General features: G+C 38.8%; 1 protein-coding gene across 3 annotated transcripts; it reads left to right on the top strand.

Moving 5' to 3' along the window:
• Positions 1–386: 386 nt before the first annotated feature.
• On the top strand, positions 387–17917 carry CCNC (cyclin C). Of its 3 annotated transcripts, XM_030448080.1 has the most exons (12): positions 387–531; positions 962–1068; positions 4931–5015; positions 5262–5331; positions 6771–6822; positions 9463–9518; positions 10753–10788; positions 12353–12444; positions 13147–13214; positions 13487–13566; positions 15410–15528; positions 16183–17917. In XM_030448080.1, exons 1-12 carry the CDS (start codon positions 500–502, stop codon positions 16235–16237), a joined length of 852 nt encoding a protein of 283 aa, XP_030303940.1. In that variant the 5' UTR covers positions 387–499; the 3' UTR covers positions 16238–17917. The 3 variants fall into 3 exon arrangements, with proteins under 3 accessions (XP_030303940.1, XP_030303942.1, XP_030303943.1); XM_030448082.1 differs by lacking the exon at positions 962–1068 and having other exon boundaries at positions 457–531; XM_030448083.1 differs by lacking the exons at positions 387–531; positions 4931–5015 and having other exon boundaries at positions 980–1068.
• The last annotated feature ends 216 nt before the right edge of the window (positions 17918–18133 follow it).

Genomic DNA, 18133 nt, shown 5'->3' on the forward strand with positions numbered 1-18133 from the left:
CCTTGGAAGTCTTCTAGGACAGGCTGGATGGGGCAGCTTGTCCAGTGGGAGATGTCCCTGCCCTTGGCAAAGGGGATTGGACTGGATGGTCTTTGAAGCCCCCTTGTATCCCAAACTGCTCCCTAAAGGGCAAACGCCACGCAGGAAAGCCTTGCAAGGACAGCGGGACCTCCAAGAAGCCCCTGCCACCCGCGGTAGTAACACGGCGCCTTCGCACCTCACCGCCACAGCCTTTGGCTGCGCATCGTGTGCTTCTGCAGTCCCCGTGAGGGCCGTGAGGACAAGGCAGCAGCCATGGCTGCCGGGGCAGGCGGAACCCGAACGCGGGGGAACGTGTTTCCAGCGCCGTGTGTTGCCGGCCGGCGGCAGCGGGAGCGGCGGGGGTAGGCGGGAGGGGGGGCGGTGTCGGCCGCTTCCCTTCCTGCTGCCGGCGCTGGCGCGGCGGGGCCGGGACAACGCGGGCCCGGTCGCCTCCTCCCTTCCCTCTCTTCTCCTCCCCATGGCCGGCAACTTCTGGCAGAGCTCGCACTAGTGGGTGCCGGGGGGCGAGGCGGGGATGGAGCGGTGTGTGTGTGTGTGTGTGTGTGTGTGTGTGTGTGTGTATGGGGGGGATGTGTGTGGAAGCTGCGAGGCCACCGCCACGCTTTGTCCGTCGGTTTCCCGGTGGGGCCGGGTCCGGGGGACGCGGGGCACTGCGGTGTGGGGAGGCCCGGCCGGGGTGAGGGGAGCGGCGCGGGGCTGCGGCCTGCTCGGGGCCTGCTGGGTGCGGAGCCTTGGAGAGAGCCGGGATGGAGGGCGAGAGCAGTCGGAGCCAGAACGGCTTCACCTCCGTGCTGGTGGCTGTGTTTTGATAAAGGGTCCCTTCCTACAGGACAGCACCACGACCCCCACCCACCCTCCCTCCCTTCCCCCTGTGATCTTGGCAAAGAGGTGGTGAAATTTGTTTTCCCCCTTCCTTCAGTTTACAATGGATTTTGGATAAACAAGATCTGTTGAAGGAGCGCCAGAAAGACTTGAAATTTCTGACCGAAGAGGAATATTGGAAGCTACAGATATTTTTTACTAATGGTAAAGCTGTTTGTTTGTTTGTTTTCCTGTGGAATATCTAAAAGCAAGTTTGAATTAAGTAGACAAATGTTTTCGTTGTGGTGTTACTTAAGCTTTCACAACATTTTCACAACTTTTTTAACAGAGAACTGTGGTGTTAGCAGCATCTTAGGAAGAAATTCTTTACAGAGAGGGTGATCAGGCATTGGAATGGGCTGCCCAGGGAGGTGGTGGATTCTCCGTGCCTGGAGGTTTTTTAAGAAGAGACTGGATGTGGCACTCAGTGCCATGGTCTGGTAACCACGGGGGTAGTGGATCCAGGGTTGGACTTGGTGATCTCAGAGGTCCTTTCCAACCTGGATGATTCTGTGATCATTGTTCATCAGCTGCATTACATGAGAATTTACAGGCAAATTAGCCCCACACATAATGTTTTAAGCTTTGATGGGACAAAACACAGTAAATTTTCTTATTTTCAGGGATTTCTTACAAAAACATGAGGTAAAGCAAGCAGAAACTTCCAAATTAGGGTGTGAAGGGCTCAGTGTCAAACATTAATACTCAGACTAGGCTTTTGATGGGCTCTTAGGCCGTAGTAAGTATTTTAGGTGATCTGTCATCCTACTAAACAGCAGATCTTGAGAAAATTGTTACTTGTTTTTAGTTATGTGATTTGAAACCTGCACTGCAGCCTGTGTCTTGCCATGTGATTGATTACCTAGCACTAGGTGGCCCTCAAATTGTCTTCAAGTTTCTGAGAGCTGTTGGCAGGCAGCTTGTTCTCTCAGAGAGTTTGGGACTTGTCAGTGAAGTTACCCAAGACCTACTTCATCCTGCAAAGCACTTGACCCTATGAATGGCCACGCTGGAGCTTATCACATTATGCAGGCACTTAAACTCTTTTCTTTGCAATTGTTTGGCATTTTCATAAAATCCCCTTAAGCAAAAGGATACTGTTAAGTAGTAATTTGTTTGCACACAGCTCTTAAAATATTTTTTCACAGCTGTCCTCTACAGAATACTTATTTTTTCAGCTATCAGGCCAAAAGTACTTGAAACAGAAGTTAAGGGATTTTCCCAAGGCCACTGGTAGATCTTATGTCTGTGCTGGAATTGTATTTGTAAAAGATACTTATCCCAGATTTTCTCTTAGCTTAGCTATTTTTATAATTTTTATAATTTGCAAATGGGATTGCTGTGGATATTTTTGTCTTATTGCTTGTATGGCACCAGGAAATCAAGCAAGCAGTAATTTACCTATTTGATGAATTCCTGAAGTTCCTTGACGTTTAAACAAAGTGTCATAGCTTTGGAATGCAAAAAGAGAAAACAGGCTACTGATATCTCTAAAACCGTATTTCTATGTTGATTTTCGCTAGTATTAATTTGGATTGTGAAATATGCTTTTTAAAATGTTTCACTTCAGTGTTTCTCTTGAGTAAACAAAGGTTTACAAAGTAGACAAAGTGGTTTTAGTTTGTGGTTCTCGGGCTCCTTTTCCCTGACACTCCCTGCTTACCCTGAAGGTACAATGGCAGCTGGAGAATGGGTCTGCCAGCATTTCCCTTGTGTGCTTACGAGCACAGCTTACCCTGGAGGACAGAGTGTTGCTGGGCTTTCATCCCTTCTGTAGCAAAGAGAGGCATCTTCATGGGGGAGGCAGTCAGGGGCTGTTCTGTACTGGTAGGAGCTCAGGCAGAGCTTGCAGTGCTCCAGCCCTTTATTTTTTGTGTTGTATCATCACCTGCCTCTGAACAGGGACCCTGCTTTGGGTTTATAGAGCCTTTCCCTCTTCACTCCCACCTCCTGCTGTACGTGGGTAGGGATATGAGTCTCAGCCATGGCTTGTCATGTTCAGCATCTGTCTGCCCAGGAGATGGTTGTTCCCTAAAGCAACCAAATGTTACCTGGGGAGGCAGTTTTCTGCTGCCTTCCATTGGAAAACAAGCACAGCAAGGCTGGTTGTATGGCCACACACAGCTACTCAGAATGTTAATACTGTAGAGAAGGGAAACTGTTGTCTTAGCTAAAATAGTTTTATGAAGGAAATTGGTGTTGATTTCTCTTTTTGGAGCACCAAGTCTTAATGGAGTTTTTGTTTGAAAAGTGCATTAAGTGATTTCCTTTTCTATATTAAGGCAGAAGCTGTAATGTCTGTGCTACAGGCTACTCAAGACATTCAGGTTTAAAACAATCTTTATTTAGAAGGAGCCAACGAAACCACTTATTTTATAAACATAAATAATCCAGTAGTTTCTTTAAAAATATTTTAAAAATTGATCAAAACTCTTGGACTTTTTCCCAGCATATACAAGCTTCCATTTCATTAAGTCTCTCTAGGCTCTTGTCCATTTTTTTCCCTAAACCACACTTCTCTGACAGCAGATGGCCTAACTGTTCCTGAAAATCCCATGGGGGTGAGAAACATATTTGAAGAATTCTGTTTAGCCTAATATTTGAATTTTTCTGATGCCCTAGTAGGAAGACAGCTTTGTAGCCCCATGGTCAAATGAAGGAGAAAAATCCTTTCAAACCTCCCAAGACATGCTGATATATATTTTAATATTTGTACTGACAGTACATACTAAGCTTAACCTCTTTTCTGGCAGTATTGCTTGTCCTACCTACCATCACTGTCAATTTGGCATTCTTATTTTTAGGAAGAGAGTGATATGACACCATCTCAATGTTGCTTTGAGTGATCGTAGTGGTTGAAAAATTAGTGACTTTTTTCTGCGGGTCATCAGTGCTGTTCAGGGTGGTTTTCTTCTTTTCTCCTACATTCAACCCTTCTCTGTCCAACAACATCCTTGGTATTTGCATGTTTTAAAATGCTGTGGTGTTCATTAAAGGTGAGAGTAGGGTATACTTTGAATACTCCGAAGGGATACAGGATAAAAGCATGGGGGAAAAAATCTGGACTTTTGTGCTGAAGTAGAGACTAAGAATTTAGGTATTCCTGGTAATGGAATTCTTTGTTTTTCCCATCGGTGGTCACTGTCTTGACCTTACCTTACGTATCTTAAATATATATTTAGGTGCATTTTAAATTATTGGTTTGGACATTTGTGTTGAGGGAGGGGTAAAAAGAACAGAGAGTCTTAATACAGCCAAACCTTAGCCAGAATTGTGGCCATGAAGGAATACGGGAAAAATAACAAGTAACAATGTTCTGTTCCACTCTGCCATTCTCTATATCTGACCCCTGCTCCTAATCCCAGCTTGATGCATCTGATTTGCTTGGCACCTCTCCTTTGCCTGGGAGGCCAAACAAGAGCTACCTGCACAGATGACACCAGGGTTGTTCCGTGGCCAATTGGCAGAGGACCTCTGTGATGGAGCAGCTGACACTACATCCTCTGGTCTCCCACCCCCTCTCCCTAGACTAAATATGTCATATTTTTAACACCTGCTGCCTCTTCCAAATTTAATGACCATGTTTGCGTTGGCAGCTTTAGTTGTTCGGGGAAAAAAACCCCCAAACATCCATTTTGCATGGCACAGAAAGGCCATAGACTTACATTTTAAGTATTGGATCTTGGTTTGGTCTCAAATGGAATACCCAAGCTATTCCCTTCCAAGGTTTGTGTTGTCACCTTCTTCAAGGTCCTACTCACTTTGTACACAGAGAAGTCAAGTTATCTTTCCCTCTTTAGGATACCCCCAAGCTTCACAGTGCAGTGCTGCCTCTTCACCTGCAGGTCTGTAAGTTTACAGCAACATTTTGTGTCTCCAGAAGGATGTATCTGAACCAGGGGACAAGGCTGTGCTGCTGCTCCTTGGAATCTCCATCACTAATCTTTATTTTAGATCCTTTGCTATTTGGTGTCAAATTGTTGTAAAGACTCAACTCAAGCTTTTGTTCATTTTTTTTTTTTTTAAGTTATCCAGGCTTTAGGTGAACACCTTAAATTAAGACAACAAGTTATTGCCACTGCTACAGTCTACTTCAAGAGATTCTATGCCAGGTAGGACTGTTTACTATGATGGTACGAGAGTAAAACATTTGCTAGGCACATTTTGGTAGCCCTTTTAAAATTCAATTCTGTATTAAAACCAGTGCCACTTTTGTTTTCTGGATGGTGTAAAGCTTTTATGCTAATGAAGTTAACTTAAGCTTTGCTTTTTTTTCAAAAGGAGGTGTGGTGCTCTTAATAGATTAATCGTTCTACATGTATGAAACAACATATTACAATTTTGTTATAACATTTCAGATATTCCCTAAAAAGTATAGATCCAGTATTAATGGCTCCTACGTGTGTGTTTTTGGCATCCAAAGTAGAGGTATGAAGTATTACAATTTTTTAATGTAAAATTATGTGATGTATGAGAGTGAGAAAACGTTTAGGACTTCTAAAATTTTTGTTGTTCTTCATGCTTTGGGGGTTCAAACCTTCTATTTTTTTGGTATGGATTTCTGTAACAATTTAAGAAAAGGAGACGGAGAAGGCCTTCAAACATGTTATTTAGTATTTGGTGTTTCACAGTTTCATCTGAATTACTAACCCTGAAGTGCCTCTGAAAATTGGAGAGTATTTTAAATGGCTGTTGCACTGTGGCACAGCATTTACATTAACCATATCTTAAATTGTGCAGTGTTGCCTTTCTAGTGTCTTTCCTTTTTATGTTTACTCAAACCTTAAAACATAATTTGAATTTTTTTCCTAATTATCCTATTCCCTTTCATATAGTGAGGGATCCTCAGAGTTCACCACACTTTCATTATTTGAATTAAAAGTATATTGTAGCTCGTATGGTGTCTTTGAGAACAAGGTATGATGGTGAGAAAGCTCCATGCCTTTACCATGAAAAGTCCACTTTAAATGTGGCCAAGAGTTGGGTGCTGCTCTTAGTCCTCTGTAATGAAAGAAGTTTTTCAGCTGTTTTGAGAAGTGTCACAAATTGGCCAATTTGTGATATTTCAGCATTCATGAATTTTGCAGGAGGAACTCAGATACCTAGTGGATGGTAGAAGCAGTGTTAGTAAATCAGTTTTTACATGTGATACTGTTGTGTGTCATACTGTGACACATTCCAGTGTTTGGCAGAGATAGAGGAAAGGAAAAAGATGTAGAACACTGTTGATAGTATTTTTTTTAACAGCTTGTTAATTAAGCCTTTAAGAAAGTGCAGACGTGGAGCATGCATATACCAATTCACCTTATATAATATAAAAGTTTTTAAAAAGTCAGTGCAGCCTGCTTTATGTAACTTCAGAGGGCAGCTGTAGTGGTAATGATCTTGCTACGCACCTTTCTGAAAGAACATTTCATATAGAAATTTTCCAGCTTGCTGACTATCCCAGCAGAGAAGCTAAGGCTTCATGGAAACATAATGAAAAAAGGTAGTTAATGACAGATTTTTAAAGGCAGTTTTCTCTCCAAGCAGGGTAAGGAAAAACAACATAAGTTCTTGAAGCTCTCTTTTCTATTTTATATGTAGAGGGTTGGGCAACTAAGCTTTTGTGGCTTTAGCACCTTTCAGAAATACTTACTGTCCCTCTCGAACAGCAAAACAACTAGTAAATAAAGACTCTTTACCTAAGATCCTTTAATTTCTCTGTTCACCTTAAGAAAAAAAAGGAAAGAAAAAGGGGTGGGGAAAAAATAGAAATACTACATAAAGAAGCTCAGTTTAGTAAGAAGCCATTATTTTAATTTGGTAACAGTGTGAGTGTATGGTATTTCAGGCAGTTCATCTCATTTACCATTCATTTTCTTCAGGAATTTGGTGTTGTTTCAAATACAAGATTGATTTCTGCTGCTACTTCTGTATGTAAGTATTAGTGATTTTCATTATACTGTAGTGTGATACCTCTGTAGGGAGATCATATGCTTTCTTTGTGTTTTGGGTTTGTTTGCTTGTTTTTACAAGATAGCCTTTTATCAAGTCTTGATAAAGCATAAAAAGCAATAAAAATAAACTATGGCAGTTTATAAACAGTATTGAGCAGTAAAATAATTTCTGAACTACACTAGATGGAATTGTAAACCTACCTGCTACAGCACAGACAAACAAAGCCCTGTGTTCCAAGGAAGTACATGCTTTCAAAATTTTTGGTAGGCTCCATACCTCCCATTTTTTAATCCTTTTTTCCCCATCATAAAATTAGTCTGTGTATGTAGTATTTAATTCTAAAAATACACTTTGTGACCTACATATAGTTCACAAATAAATGCAATAAAATTACACTACAGTTACTTCTGTCTTTCACACCCATCGTGTACTTTTCAGTTCCCGTACCTTGTGTCTCAGCTATCAAGGTCTTAAAGTGATGGCTTCCTTAACTGAGTGCTATAATTTGACCCAGAAGGTCCAGCTGCTCTCAATGGGCAATTTCTGGCTGTTCTCTTCAGAATGTAGGTCAGCAATTTCAAAATCCCTCTTAACTGTTGAGGGGACAGCTGACTGGCTGCATCTGTAGCCTCCACATGCAGTGAGTCCATGGGGCTTGGCTGTGTGAGGGTTCCACCACCAGGAACTGAAACGCCTCTTCAGTGCCAGCCTGACCAAAGCCAGTACTGAATCCAGCAGTAAGTTGCTATTTTGGCAGCAGTAGCATCTCAAAGCACAGATTGTGGGGCAGTTTAGATGTATCAGTGAAAAAGTTAGATGGATTCTGATAAATATGCAGTAGTTGATTTTACCTGGAGTTCTGCTCTTGAGCTGTGGTATTTCTGAAAATCCCAAGTCTCAGAATTCCACAGAAGATTCCCCTCACAGTTCTGCCTTCAGACCTAGAATCCCTGCCTGCCCTGCTAAGTTCTCTGCATTTCATGGAAGCAAGGATAAAAACAACAGGCTTGTTCCTCGTGTTTCTGTTTCTTTTACTCTACCCAGTCTTTTTTTACTGGTGTTGCTTTAGAAGCACGCAGCAGTTTGGTTTTTAAGGTCTCTGTACAAAAGGAGAAAAAAGATGAGGTAAAGAGGTAAAGGAAGCTAACAAAAGAGACAGCGGTCGACTGAACAGGTTTGTTTGCTTTTGATTAGGTAGAAACATGAAGTTAGTAACACGTGCTTCCTTTTTAAGGAGGATAATCTCAGATCGGTTTCTGGCAACCTCTTCAAAAGCTTTTTGCTCTGTGGCCAGAGCTCTTTAACAGGAGAGTTCCATATGGTTATGTCTGTGACTTGCTTTGTGGGAAAATGTTTTGGTTTTCCATCTTCCTGCTCAAAGTTTTGTTTGATTGTCTGTTTTACTATGTATCTCTCTAGTTTGTGTGCTTCTTGATAAAACTATTTTATTAATTCTTCTCTATCTTGAAATAATAAAAATTTCCAAACAGTAGCATAGTCTTACTGTCCTACAGCACATTATCCTGCAAAGCTTACCATAGGTATAAATGTTGAAGTCTTTTGCCTAGAAGACTATCACTATCTTTTCATCAGTTATTCAATAATTTACTAACTGCCATTTAATATAAGGAATACTGTACACTTCCAGGATATAAAATATTACATGTTTTCCCTTGAGTACAGGGAACCGAGACTTAAAGCAGATTTTAAAATGTTTCACTTGTGCAAATCTCAAATCCACATCTTCCAGTGTGCTTAAGTTTTTCTTTGCTCATCATTCTATTACCAGATCACTCTGGTTTTGCCACTCCAAGTGCTTCTTAATACCTGTTTGTACCTATTCTTGTAAAATGCTTAAAGATAATAAGGCATCTAAATCATAAGCTAGAAAACTGAGTATATATTCAAACATTCTCTTGAAGTTGAGAGTATCTTTAATCATATCACATATCTAAGTAGATGCATTTACATGGGAAACTCAAGAAGAAAAACACCCTTGAAAGGTGTCCAGTGCTTAGAACTTTACTCTGCAGAGTAGTGAATTCTTACTTTGAATTTGAGTCTGGTTTTTGCATATCCAAAATCTTTACACTGTGGACATACAAGATCTCTTGTCTGACCTCCCTCTTCCCACCACTTTTCTTGCTTTTCTGTACCTTCAGTATGTGGTTTCCATTCTTCAATATTGAAAGCTCAAGCCTATCTAAAAAAATCACAGGTGAAAATTCCACTTGAATTTAGTCATGGAACTGAGATCATGAAGAGGTTGCTGAATTTGGAGTGGCATCAGTACTTAGATAACTCTGTGAATGATAACCTGAGGCAAGTTAGGTGCCCCTAAGCTAGTTAGTAGTTAACCAGAAGATCTAATGGTGTCCAAAGCAGCAGGCAAGTATTGGACCGAGTACCTGTGAAAATCTGGGTTTCAGGTGTATGTCTCTTCCCTTTTCAGGATCTTAAATCTTGCCACTTAACTTTTCTCTTTCAAATACAATTTTGTGCTGCAAGCAGCTGTACTGCTGAATGGATTTGAAGAGCTATACAGATTAATTAATGGAGAGGAAAAAAAGTAAAGTATTAATTACATTATTTTAACATACTAATTTCTCTTCACTCCAGTGAAAACTAGGTTTTCGTATGCCTTTCCGAAGGAGTTTCCTTATAGGATGAACCATGTAAGTATGCTATTTAAAATGGAACTTCATTGAATAAATTAAATGACAAATAGTAGGAAAAAACATCATTTAACTTCTAAGAAATATTTTCATACGTATGTCAGGGTGCGCATAATTAATTTTGGAAAGATTATCAGGAAAGGTACTTTAAAAAGTAATTAGTCTTCTGTAACCCTTTTTCCATAAATTGTTGAAATGCTGTAAAGAGAAGTGAAGTGACTGCGTGACTAAAAATGCAGTCTTTGTGTAGAATGATGATAAAAAGATTTAGTTTTTTGGGTTTTGTTTTTTTAATGCTCTTGTTTACAAATACATTGCTTCAGGGAAGGTAAATAGCCTTTGCACCTGGGATGCTTCCAAGCTTGCACACAGGAACAGTTGGCTTGGAGAAAACAATTTTATTTTTGTCTTTAAAATGTGATGGCTTTTGAAAACTATTTTAAAATTAATATTTAACATTTAGATTTACTGATGGTTTCAAGACATTCTCAATCACAGTGTTGAAACCATCTTTGACTTATGGTGTCATATTTTGAAAGTTAAACAAATCTAATTATTTTTAGATGAAATACTGCTTTTTTATTTGTTTGCTTTACACCTAGTCTAGAAAGCCAAGTGATATGTCTAAAACCTGGCAATAAAGCTGCACTGGTATTTTACAGATAAAGGCAAATGGAAATATGTTTTGGAGTATTGCTTTCCTACAGTTCAAGGAGTCCAGTCTTTTCCTTGGTATTATTAATACATCACTAACTCTTTGGAAAACGAGAGCTGATTTAATTGCTACAATTGGACAGAATATTTAATATGACATTAAATATGAAAACACATTAAAAGGCCATTTGCCATGTTTGTGGTCTGTTGAAGAGGCTTTGATTCTATAAAGGACTTCTCTATTGCTCTGAAGTGTTAATAAACTGGGAGCAATTTGCTGCTGCCAGGATTTGAAGCAAATCAGACGTGCTGCCAATGAAGTGATCTTTCATTATAAACTTGATCTATAACATTTAAATCCATTGTTACTATGGTTGAAGTTAAATTGTAATAGTGGTAAGGCAATGGTTAATAATGATTTGATTTCTGTTTGGTTTTGTAGTTTTAGATGAAATGTATGTAGTACTGTTGGAAATATGTGTAGAGCATTTCTGTGCATTCATGTTAAACTGGATGCCAGTTAATTCTTTCTGCTGTCTGAAACATGCTGCTGTTTAACCATGAGTTTCCTTCCTTGCAGATACTAGAATGTGAATTCTATCTCTTAGAATTAATGGTAGGTGGATTTTCTTGGTGGTTTGCTTTTATGCCTTTTTTTTTTAAACTGTTCTTACAGTTTACTTTTTACTGATGAAGCCAATTTTGAATTTTGTGCTATGAAACATGCTTTATGCTGTCTTTTTTTTTTCTTTGTTTTTTTTTCCCACACTCCATTTTCAGACTAATGTCCATGCAGGTCTAACATTTACATTTTCATCAGAATGCTATAATTACTGTGCTGCTGTCTAGGCTGAGTGAGGGCTTTCTCATCTCCTTGCCACTGAAGGTGGACTTATCAACTGAAAGAATGTAGGCTGCAGAATGGTGAGGCAGGATGACTCCACATCCTAGTGGTTAGAGCACTGTTGAGAACCATAAAGTATGATTCTGTTTCCACAACTAATTTTGTTTTTAAAAGAAAGATAACCATATGTAAGTCCTGATGGAGAGACTAGGATGTCCTTAGAGTTACATTCTTTTTATGCCATCATCTTCTTGTCTGGAAGAACCTGAAGCTAGGTGGCCCTGCTCTGGCAGGGGGGGTTGGACTAGATGATCTTTCGAGGTCCCTTCCAACCCCAAGGATTCTATGATTCTATGATTCAGCTGAAGGTGTGGGGAGTATCCCCCCTTAGGCTGGTCTGTAACCTGATAATTAGGGTAATCCTCTAGGAATTGAGGTATGGGTTTGAATCCTGTGAGGAAGAAACTGAATTTAGTGCCTCCTGTTTACTGAAATGGTGCTGAATGTTCTGCTCAAGTGCAGAGAAGAGGAGAGAGAAGTCAGGGAGAAGCCTTGTGAGTCAGGCAGAAAAGGAAAAGGGATACATTTGGGGAGTAGGGCACAGAGGAGGTCAGGTCAGAGTTTTCAACCCCTATTTAGATACCCTGCTTAGATTTAGTCCTTGATGCTCCTCCTATACATAACAGGAACCCTTGAGTTTTGTGTGTGTGCAGGAGTTTTTATCACAATTAACTGCATTTACAAGAATTTACCTTGTGGGGATTAACTTATTTTTCCAGTACATTATGCAATATATGGTATGTATATAATAACTGTGTCTCACTTTAGTGTTTAGCACATCTAACTTAATGTGGCTTTTCCCTATAGTCTCCATACAGTTACCTGTCCTCATTGAGTAGGTTATCCCTTCTTGTTTACAGCAACCTGGGCCTGAAAAGAGGAGATTTGAGAGCAGTGGCTTTTTTCTTCTCTTCCCAACCCAGTGTCAATTATTTTGGCTTGTTTTCTGTGTATGGTAATTAGTGACAGACTGTTTCCTGGCAGTATTTTGTATTTCCAAGTGGGAATTACGGGTTTGTAAGCAAATGAGGTTTCAGTGTGCTGCAGATGTGGCTTTCTATGTCTCTTAGGGGAAGGACATTGACAGACTGGCAACCATGCCATGTAATGGTATTCTAGAGAGAGCACTGCCCTCATTAGTGCAGGGTTAGGTGTCAGAATGCTGCTTAAAAAAAGCCCAAATGGTAATTGACTTGTAAACTAAATGTTTTTAATATAAAGTGACAACACATTCTGCATTGTAACCTAACTTTACGCCTGTTGACATTTTTCCTAGGACTGCTGTTTGATAGTATATCATCCTTATAGACCTTTGCTCCAATACGTGCAAGATATGGGCCAAGAAGACATGCTGCTACCTCTTGCATGGTAATGAAGATAGAAAGCAAGTGTTTAACTGTTATGCTTCAAAGTTGGTCAAGCAAAAGCATGCTCAGTCATATTGGAATGGAAAGGGTGCCCTAGTTAACCTGTGCAGGTGTATGTCCCTGATTTAGCTTATTCTGTCCTTAACCCTGTAATGATTTGACTTTGCAGTGATCTAATTTTTATTTTTAGACTAGCTGTAATAACACAGGGTTTTACACTACTGAATGGTGGCTATGAGTAGAGGTAAAGTTTTTCTGTTAATGTCAGCTTTATGTTGTATCTTGTGGTTGGAGGGAGAAGCAATATATAGGAATATTTAGCTGTGTTAGCAGAGCTCTTATTCTTTTAACTGTTTCTCAAATACAGAAAGGCAATAAAAATACCACCTCTATGCTTGCCCTCACTTGTGAAATAGGGATAATTAATTAGTGGTATGTGTCAACACCCTCTGCAGAATGACATTTACAATGCTACAGTACAGTGCTTCCACATAAACTTCTGCTTGAGTACAAGGAAAAAAAAGAAAGGCTTCAGAAATTTTTTTGCATGGAAAGAGATCTCCTCTCTGGCTGTTTTGCCCTGAAGCCTCATTGTTTCTGCTGTCTGGAAAACTGGCAAAGTATTTATAAACTGACAGCAATTTTTGAAGTCAGAAAGTCTAAAGATGAATAGGATGATACTCACAAGTTCTTTTTTGCACAGGAGGATAGTGAATGACACATATAGAACTGATCTCTGTCTACTGTACCCTCCTTTCATGATAGCTCTAGGTGAGTAACACAAGTAATGTCTCTTGTCATGTTTAAATGAATGTATTCTGTGCACTGTCACAGCAACAAGCATGCCTTTGAGTGCCCTCATAAGATGTTTCAGTTTGCCTTTCACAAAGTACTGACAGTATAGCCTTGCAGCTTAAGAAGTCTTGAAGAAAAATCTGATAATCCTGAATTTGCTGAAATGCATAGTGCTTACAGAAACCAGAATGTTTCTAACTGTATCGAGTGGAGCCTTGTTCACTGTCCATGTTACCTGGTCTTTGCAGCTTGCCTACATGTGGCCTGTGTTGTCCAGCAGAAGGATGCAAGGCAATGGTTTGCTGAGCTGTCTGTTGACATGGAAAAGGTACAGTGTTTTTTCCTCCTGCCATCTATTATGGACTGGCCAGAAATGGTTGTAAAACTACTGTCTTACATGTCTGCAGTATTGATTTGAACTTGAGTCAGTGATCGTATGTCAGGCAGTGTTGAAATAAAGTAGATTTTTCAGAGAGGGAGACTATCAACTCATTTCATTATAGAATCATAGAATTGTTGGAAAAGATCTTTAAGGTCATTTGAGTCCAACCATTACCTCGCACTCTGAAAGTCAAAACAGAACCATTGCATAACAACAGAGTGTTGCTGGTGTTGCCATTTTCCAGGTGGAAATATAAAACCAGTATCCTGTTCATTTTTTGCCAGAAAAAAATAATTCCCAATGTTTTACATCATTCAAGATTGCCATCATGAGTTTGACTTTTAAATTCTAATGCATGTGATTTTCTGATTTGCCTTTCAGCATCATGCCTGCACAGTGTCCTCATTTTCTCCCTATAAATATACATAGTATAGCAGAGCATAAAACATTCCTGGGACTTGCTGGATGATCAGGACCGTGTTAAACAGGGAGACTCCAAGATCATGCAGTTGAGATCCCTGCTACTGCCAATCATCCCCTTCATTAATTTATTAGGTTCCAAGGTTCAGTTGTTCTCATACATGTTCTTCATCTTCAGAGTGCTCTTCATCTTCACTAGTTTCTTTACTTTGTTGGGGTTTACTTCTTTAACCTTTGTTTAGGTCCTGCCAGTAATCCAAGGTAGTACTCCTTGTCACTGTTTCACTCTGCTCACGTTTTTCAGTCTATCTTTTTGTAATTTAAGTGCCCAGAATTGAATAGTGTATTCTGGATGAGACCTACCCTTGTCCTCTGTGCCTTCCGTTTTGCCCTTTTTCCTAGTGCTGATATCCTGGCATTTTACTTGCATTGCAGGATTCATTTTGAGATTTAAATAGAGAGTGGATGCTCTCCTGCATCAAGAGTTGTGTGAATTATTCTGTTATGCATGTAAAAGCTGAGTGATAAATTGGCAACAGAGGAGAACCAACCTATATTTGACAGATAAGGTTACTATAAGCTTGATACTGAATATGACTGAATGTTTAGATGTCTGATTCTCCTGTCAGTGACACAACTTAACCTTGGTTTTTTACAGTAATACCACTTACTTAGCAAACTATGACTTATGTTTCAAGGATAAATAATGGTCAAGCAGTTAATCAAAGTCCACGTATTAGAAAAAGAAATCTACCTTATTAATACAGTGAATGGTGAAACAAATTACAAACCAAACATTATCCTATCCTAACCAAACCATAATATACTAACAATATATTTATATAATAAGAACAAGAACGATATAATAATAAGTCTCTAGACATGTCTTGGTTCTTTATTTCTTGGAGGGAAGGAATTCAGACCAATGTTTTGTGATTTGGGTCTTTTTTTTTTTCCCTCTACACTGTGCTTCTGGTGTGTATGGAATATTTATAATCCTCAGTTACTGTATTTTTAATCCATGGGCATCTAGCTGCTATTGTGCTGGCAGGGGGTTGTACTTTCCCAGCAGCATGGGCATAAGGTAAAAAAAAAAGCTACTCATCTTACAGAGAAGTGGTGTATACAGTTGAATGGGAGGGAAAGTGTTCTGTTCAGGATTCCATTGGCAATTAAATGAAAAACAAATTATAGATATGATTGATTGCCAGATCAGATTAAATGTGAGAAAGCTCTGTTTATGAAATGAAAATCGTGCTGCTTCATTTCAGTTCAGAGTGTGTTTAATTAATTACATACTTAAACTGACTATGACAAAAATGAAATCATGATTTCATCTGACCTAAGTATCTCTTTTCTTTCTAATCAGATTTTAGAAATAATCAGGGTTATTCTGAAGCTCTATGAGCAGTGGAAGAATTTTGATGAGAGGAAAGAGATGGCTACTATTCTTAGTAAAATGCCTAAACCAAAACCACCTCCAAACAGGTACTGTACTTAAATACACTTTTTGTATGGAAAAACTGAGCTACTAACTTAACAATGAATAAGTGTTTGAGATACAGCATTATTTTTTTCAGTACAGACCTTTCTATTATAAATGGCTAGTCTGATAGTCCAGGAGCCAGTCAGATGGAGAACATTCATTGTTTTATAAATAGCAAGAATATGATTAAAATGTGATCAATACAGCTTAGCAAACACCAGGAACCCCAGCGTGAGGTTCCGTGGCTGTACCAGGGTGGAACTGGGTCTGCTTGATCTTGGATTTAATTACCGTGATTAAATATCACTGTTGGGAATCTGCACATACAAATTCCTGTGCACACACTTATGTAACGTGAACTTTGAAATGTTGACTTCAGAAGTAGAGTCAACGTGTCAGCACATGGGGATATATTGAAATTATTATTTAAATAAATACACTGAAGTTATTTATACATGCTGAAAAAATGACATTTGAATTTTTATGAAACTGAGCAGAATATCTTAATCTATTTGTGTAAGTATTGAAGTTTCCTTCAAAAGGTCTTGACTGCTTTCAGAATACTGTATTTTTAATTAAAACAAAATAAGATAAAATATGTGATGCTTCCTTTTTAAGACATGTTTTGTTTTGTTTTGTCTTTTTATTCCAAACAGTGAAGGAGAACAGGGTCCAAATGGTAGCCAGAACTCTAGTTATAGCCAATCTTAAGACATTCCAAAGAATTTCTTTGTTGACCACTTTGACTCAAGACAGCCTGGGATCTTTCCTGTGTTCATGAAGTGGAAAGAAGGTTTTAAGAACATCTTTGACAAAGAACTTGAAGAATAAATAGCTTGTTTGTATCAAGCATTTGGAAAGCTTTTTCTTTTACAACTGCATCATTTTCTCTGACGCTGGAGCAAATGTACTAAGATTTTTCAGTGTAAGGAATCAAACATTAAGCCAAGCTACAAAAGAGTAACACTGTCCACGCAAACCAAATAGTTCATTATTGGTTTTGTATGCTTTGAGAAAACTGTAACTTGCCATTGAAGTGAATTATTTTTAAAGCAACAGTAACCTGATGCCCAAGTGTAACTGTATTAACGACCTATGTTGTCTTCATTTTGTTTGTGACTGAAGGAAGATAGTGCACTGTATATTAAATCTATTATTTTGAGTTTCGTTGATTTTTAAAAATAAATACGGATTCTACAACAAGTAACACAGCAGTCCTTCAGAAATGAAGCCTAGAAGAGCCTGCAGAGAATACTGTTACAGTTTTAATGGAAGCTGCAGGAGAGAAATTAAGTTCCTCTATTGGCTTAGTAAAATGCTGTTTTACTCAGTAGATGTACTTGGATGTTTTTGCCATGAAGCACAGTAGCCCAGCTTACCAGAGAAGTGCAATATGTATAGTGATTCTGCAGTTTTCTTAAAACATTTCAAGTGTTAGGAATTAAAAACACCCAACATATTATGATTTTTTTTCCAAGTAAATGTACTGAATAGTACAATCATAATATTTCAGAATCAAGAACTAATCTGGATATGATTGCTATTTTTTATAGTGGATTTTTCTTGTGTACAGAAGATAGACACTGTTAGTCTGCCTTCACTGTTAGTGTGAATTTGTGTGGTTCATTAGAGAATTTATTTAAGAGGATCAAGCTTTTGGTGAGCTTCATACTGGCTAATTTTAATTGTGATGTTAGGAGCAACTCTTTAAAATGACTGAAATGGGATTCCTTGGTTAACTATATGCTGGAGAAAATGAGATTCCTTCAAACAGAAGGCCATATCCTGTGTTCCTTACTCAGGCAGATATCCCACTGAAATCAGGAACTGGCCTAAATCAAGCTTCTTGATTTTTAGATTACTTTGTTTCTAATTAAATTCTATACAGCTTCATTTTGAATCATAATGACAACTTGCCCAAAGCACGGAATGATAAAATAAAGTACAGTAACATGTTCGGGTTTTTTTGTTTTGGTTTTTTCCCCCTAATGAAACACATTTCACTACTCTGAAATATTGGAGGGAAATTCTTGAAAACCTTTGCTCTATGATGTGTCTTGTTTCAAAAAAACAAGTCCTCTGGTTTTGCAAATACCTGTCTTTGTAATTGGCTGGTCATTGAGTCAAATATAACTGAAGGGTGTATGTAGCCCATTAGGCTACTAGCATTTATTTCTGTAAAGCATTAGGTAAACAAACCCAAATCACTGTGGTGAGATAGAAAACACATACATTTTGGTCTTTGCTACTTTTGTTGACATTTCATGGACACCTTTTATGGACACTTGATTGATAAAGTGGAATTTGGCTCTTTGCCTTTGTTTTTTGAAGTCTAAAATGTGCTATTTGTAATGTGGACTTGGGGAGTAGAAATAAACCAATGCAACTTGACCACTGTGTGGAGTTCTTGAACAGGAACACAACTGCAGGTAAACATCTACTGAAACAGCTAATCTGTGCAATTAGAGATTTCACTCTATTAATGAAGAATTCTGGCTGGAGTGACTAAAAGTTTTCTTGCTTCTTAAAAGCATTTGCAGACTTTACTTCACAACTGCATTACCCATGACCTGTACCTCAGAGCTAAGATATCAGGCACTTCTTGAT

The sequence above is a fragment of the Calypte anna genome, chromosome 3 (genome assembly GCF_003957555.1).
Source record: "Calypte anna isolate BGI_N300 chromosome 3, bCalAnn1_v1.p, whole genome shotgun sequence".
Classification (NCBI taxonomy): Eukaryota; Metazoa; Chordata; class Aves; order Apodiformes; family Trochilidae; genus Calypte; species Calypte anna.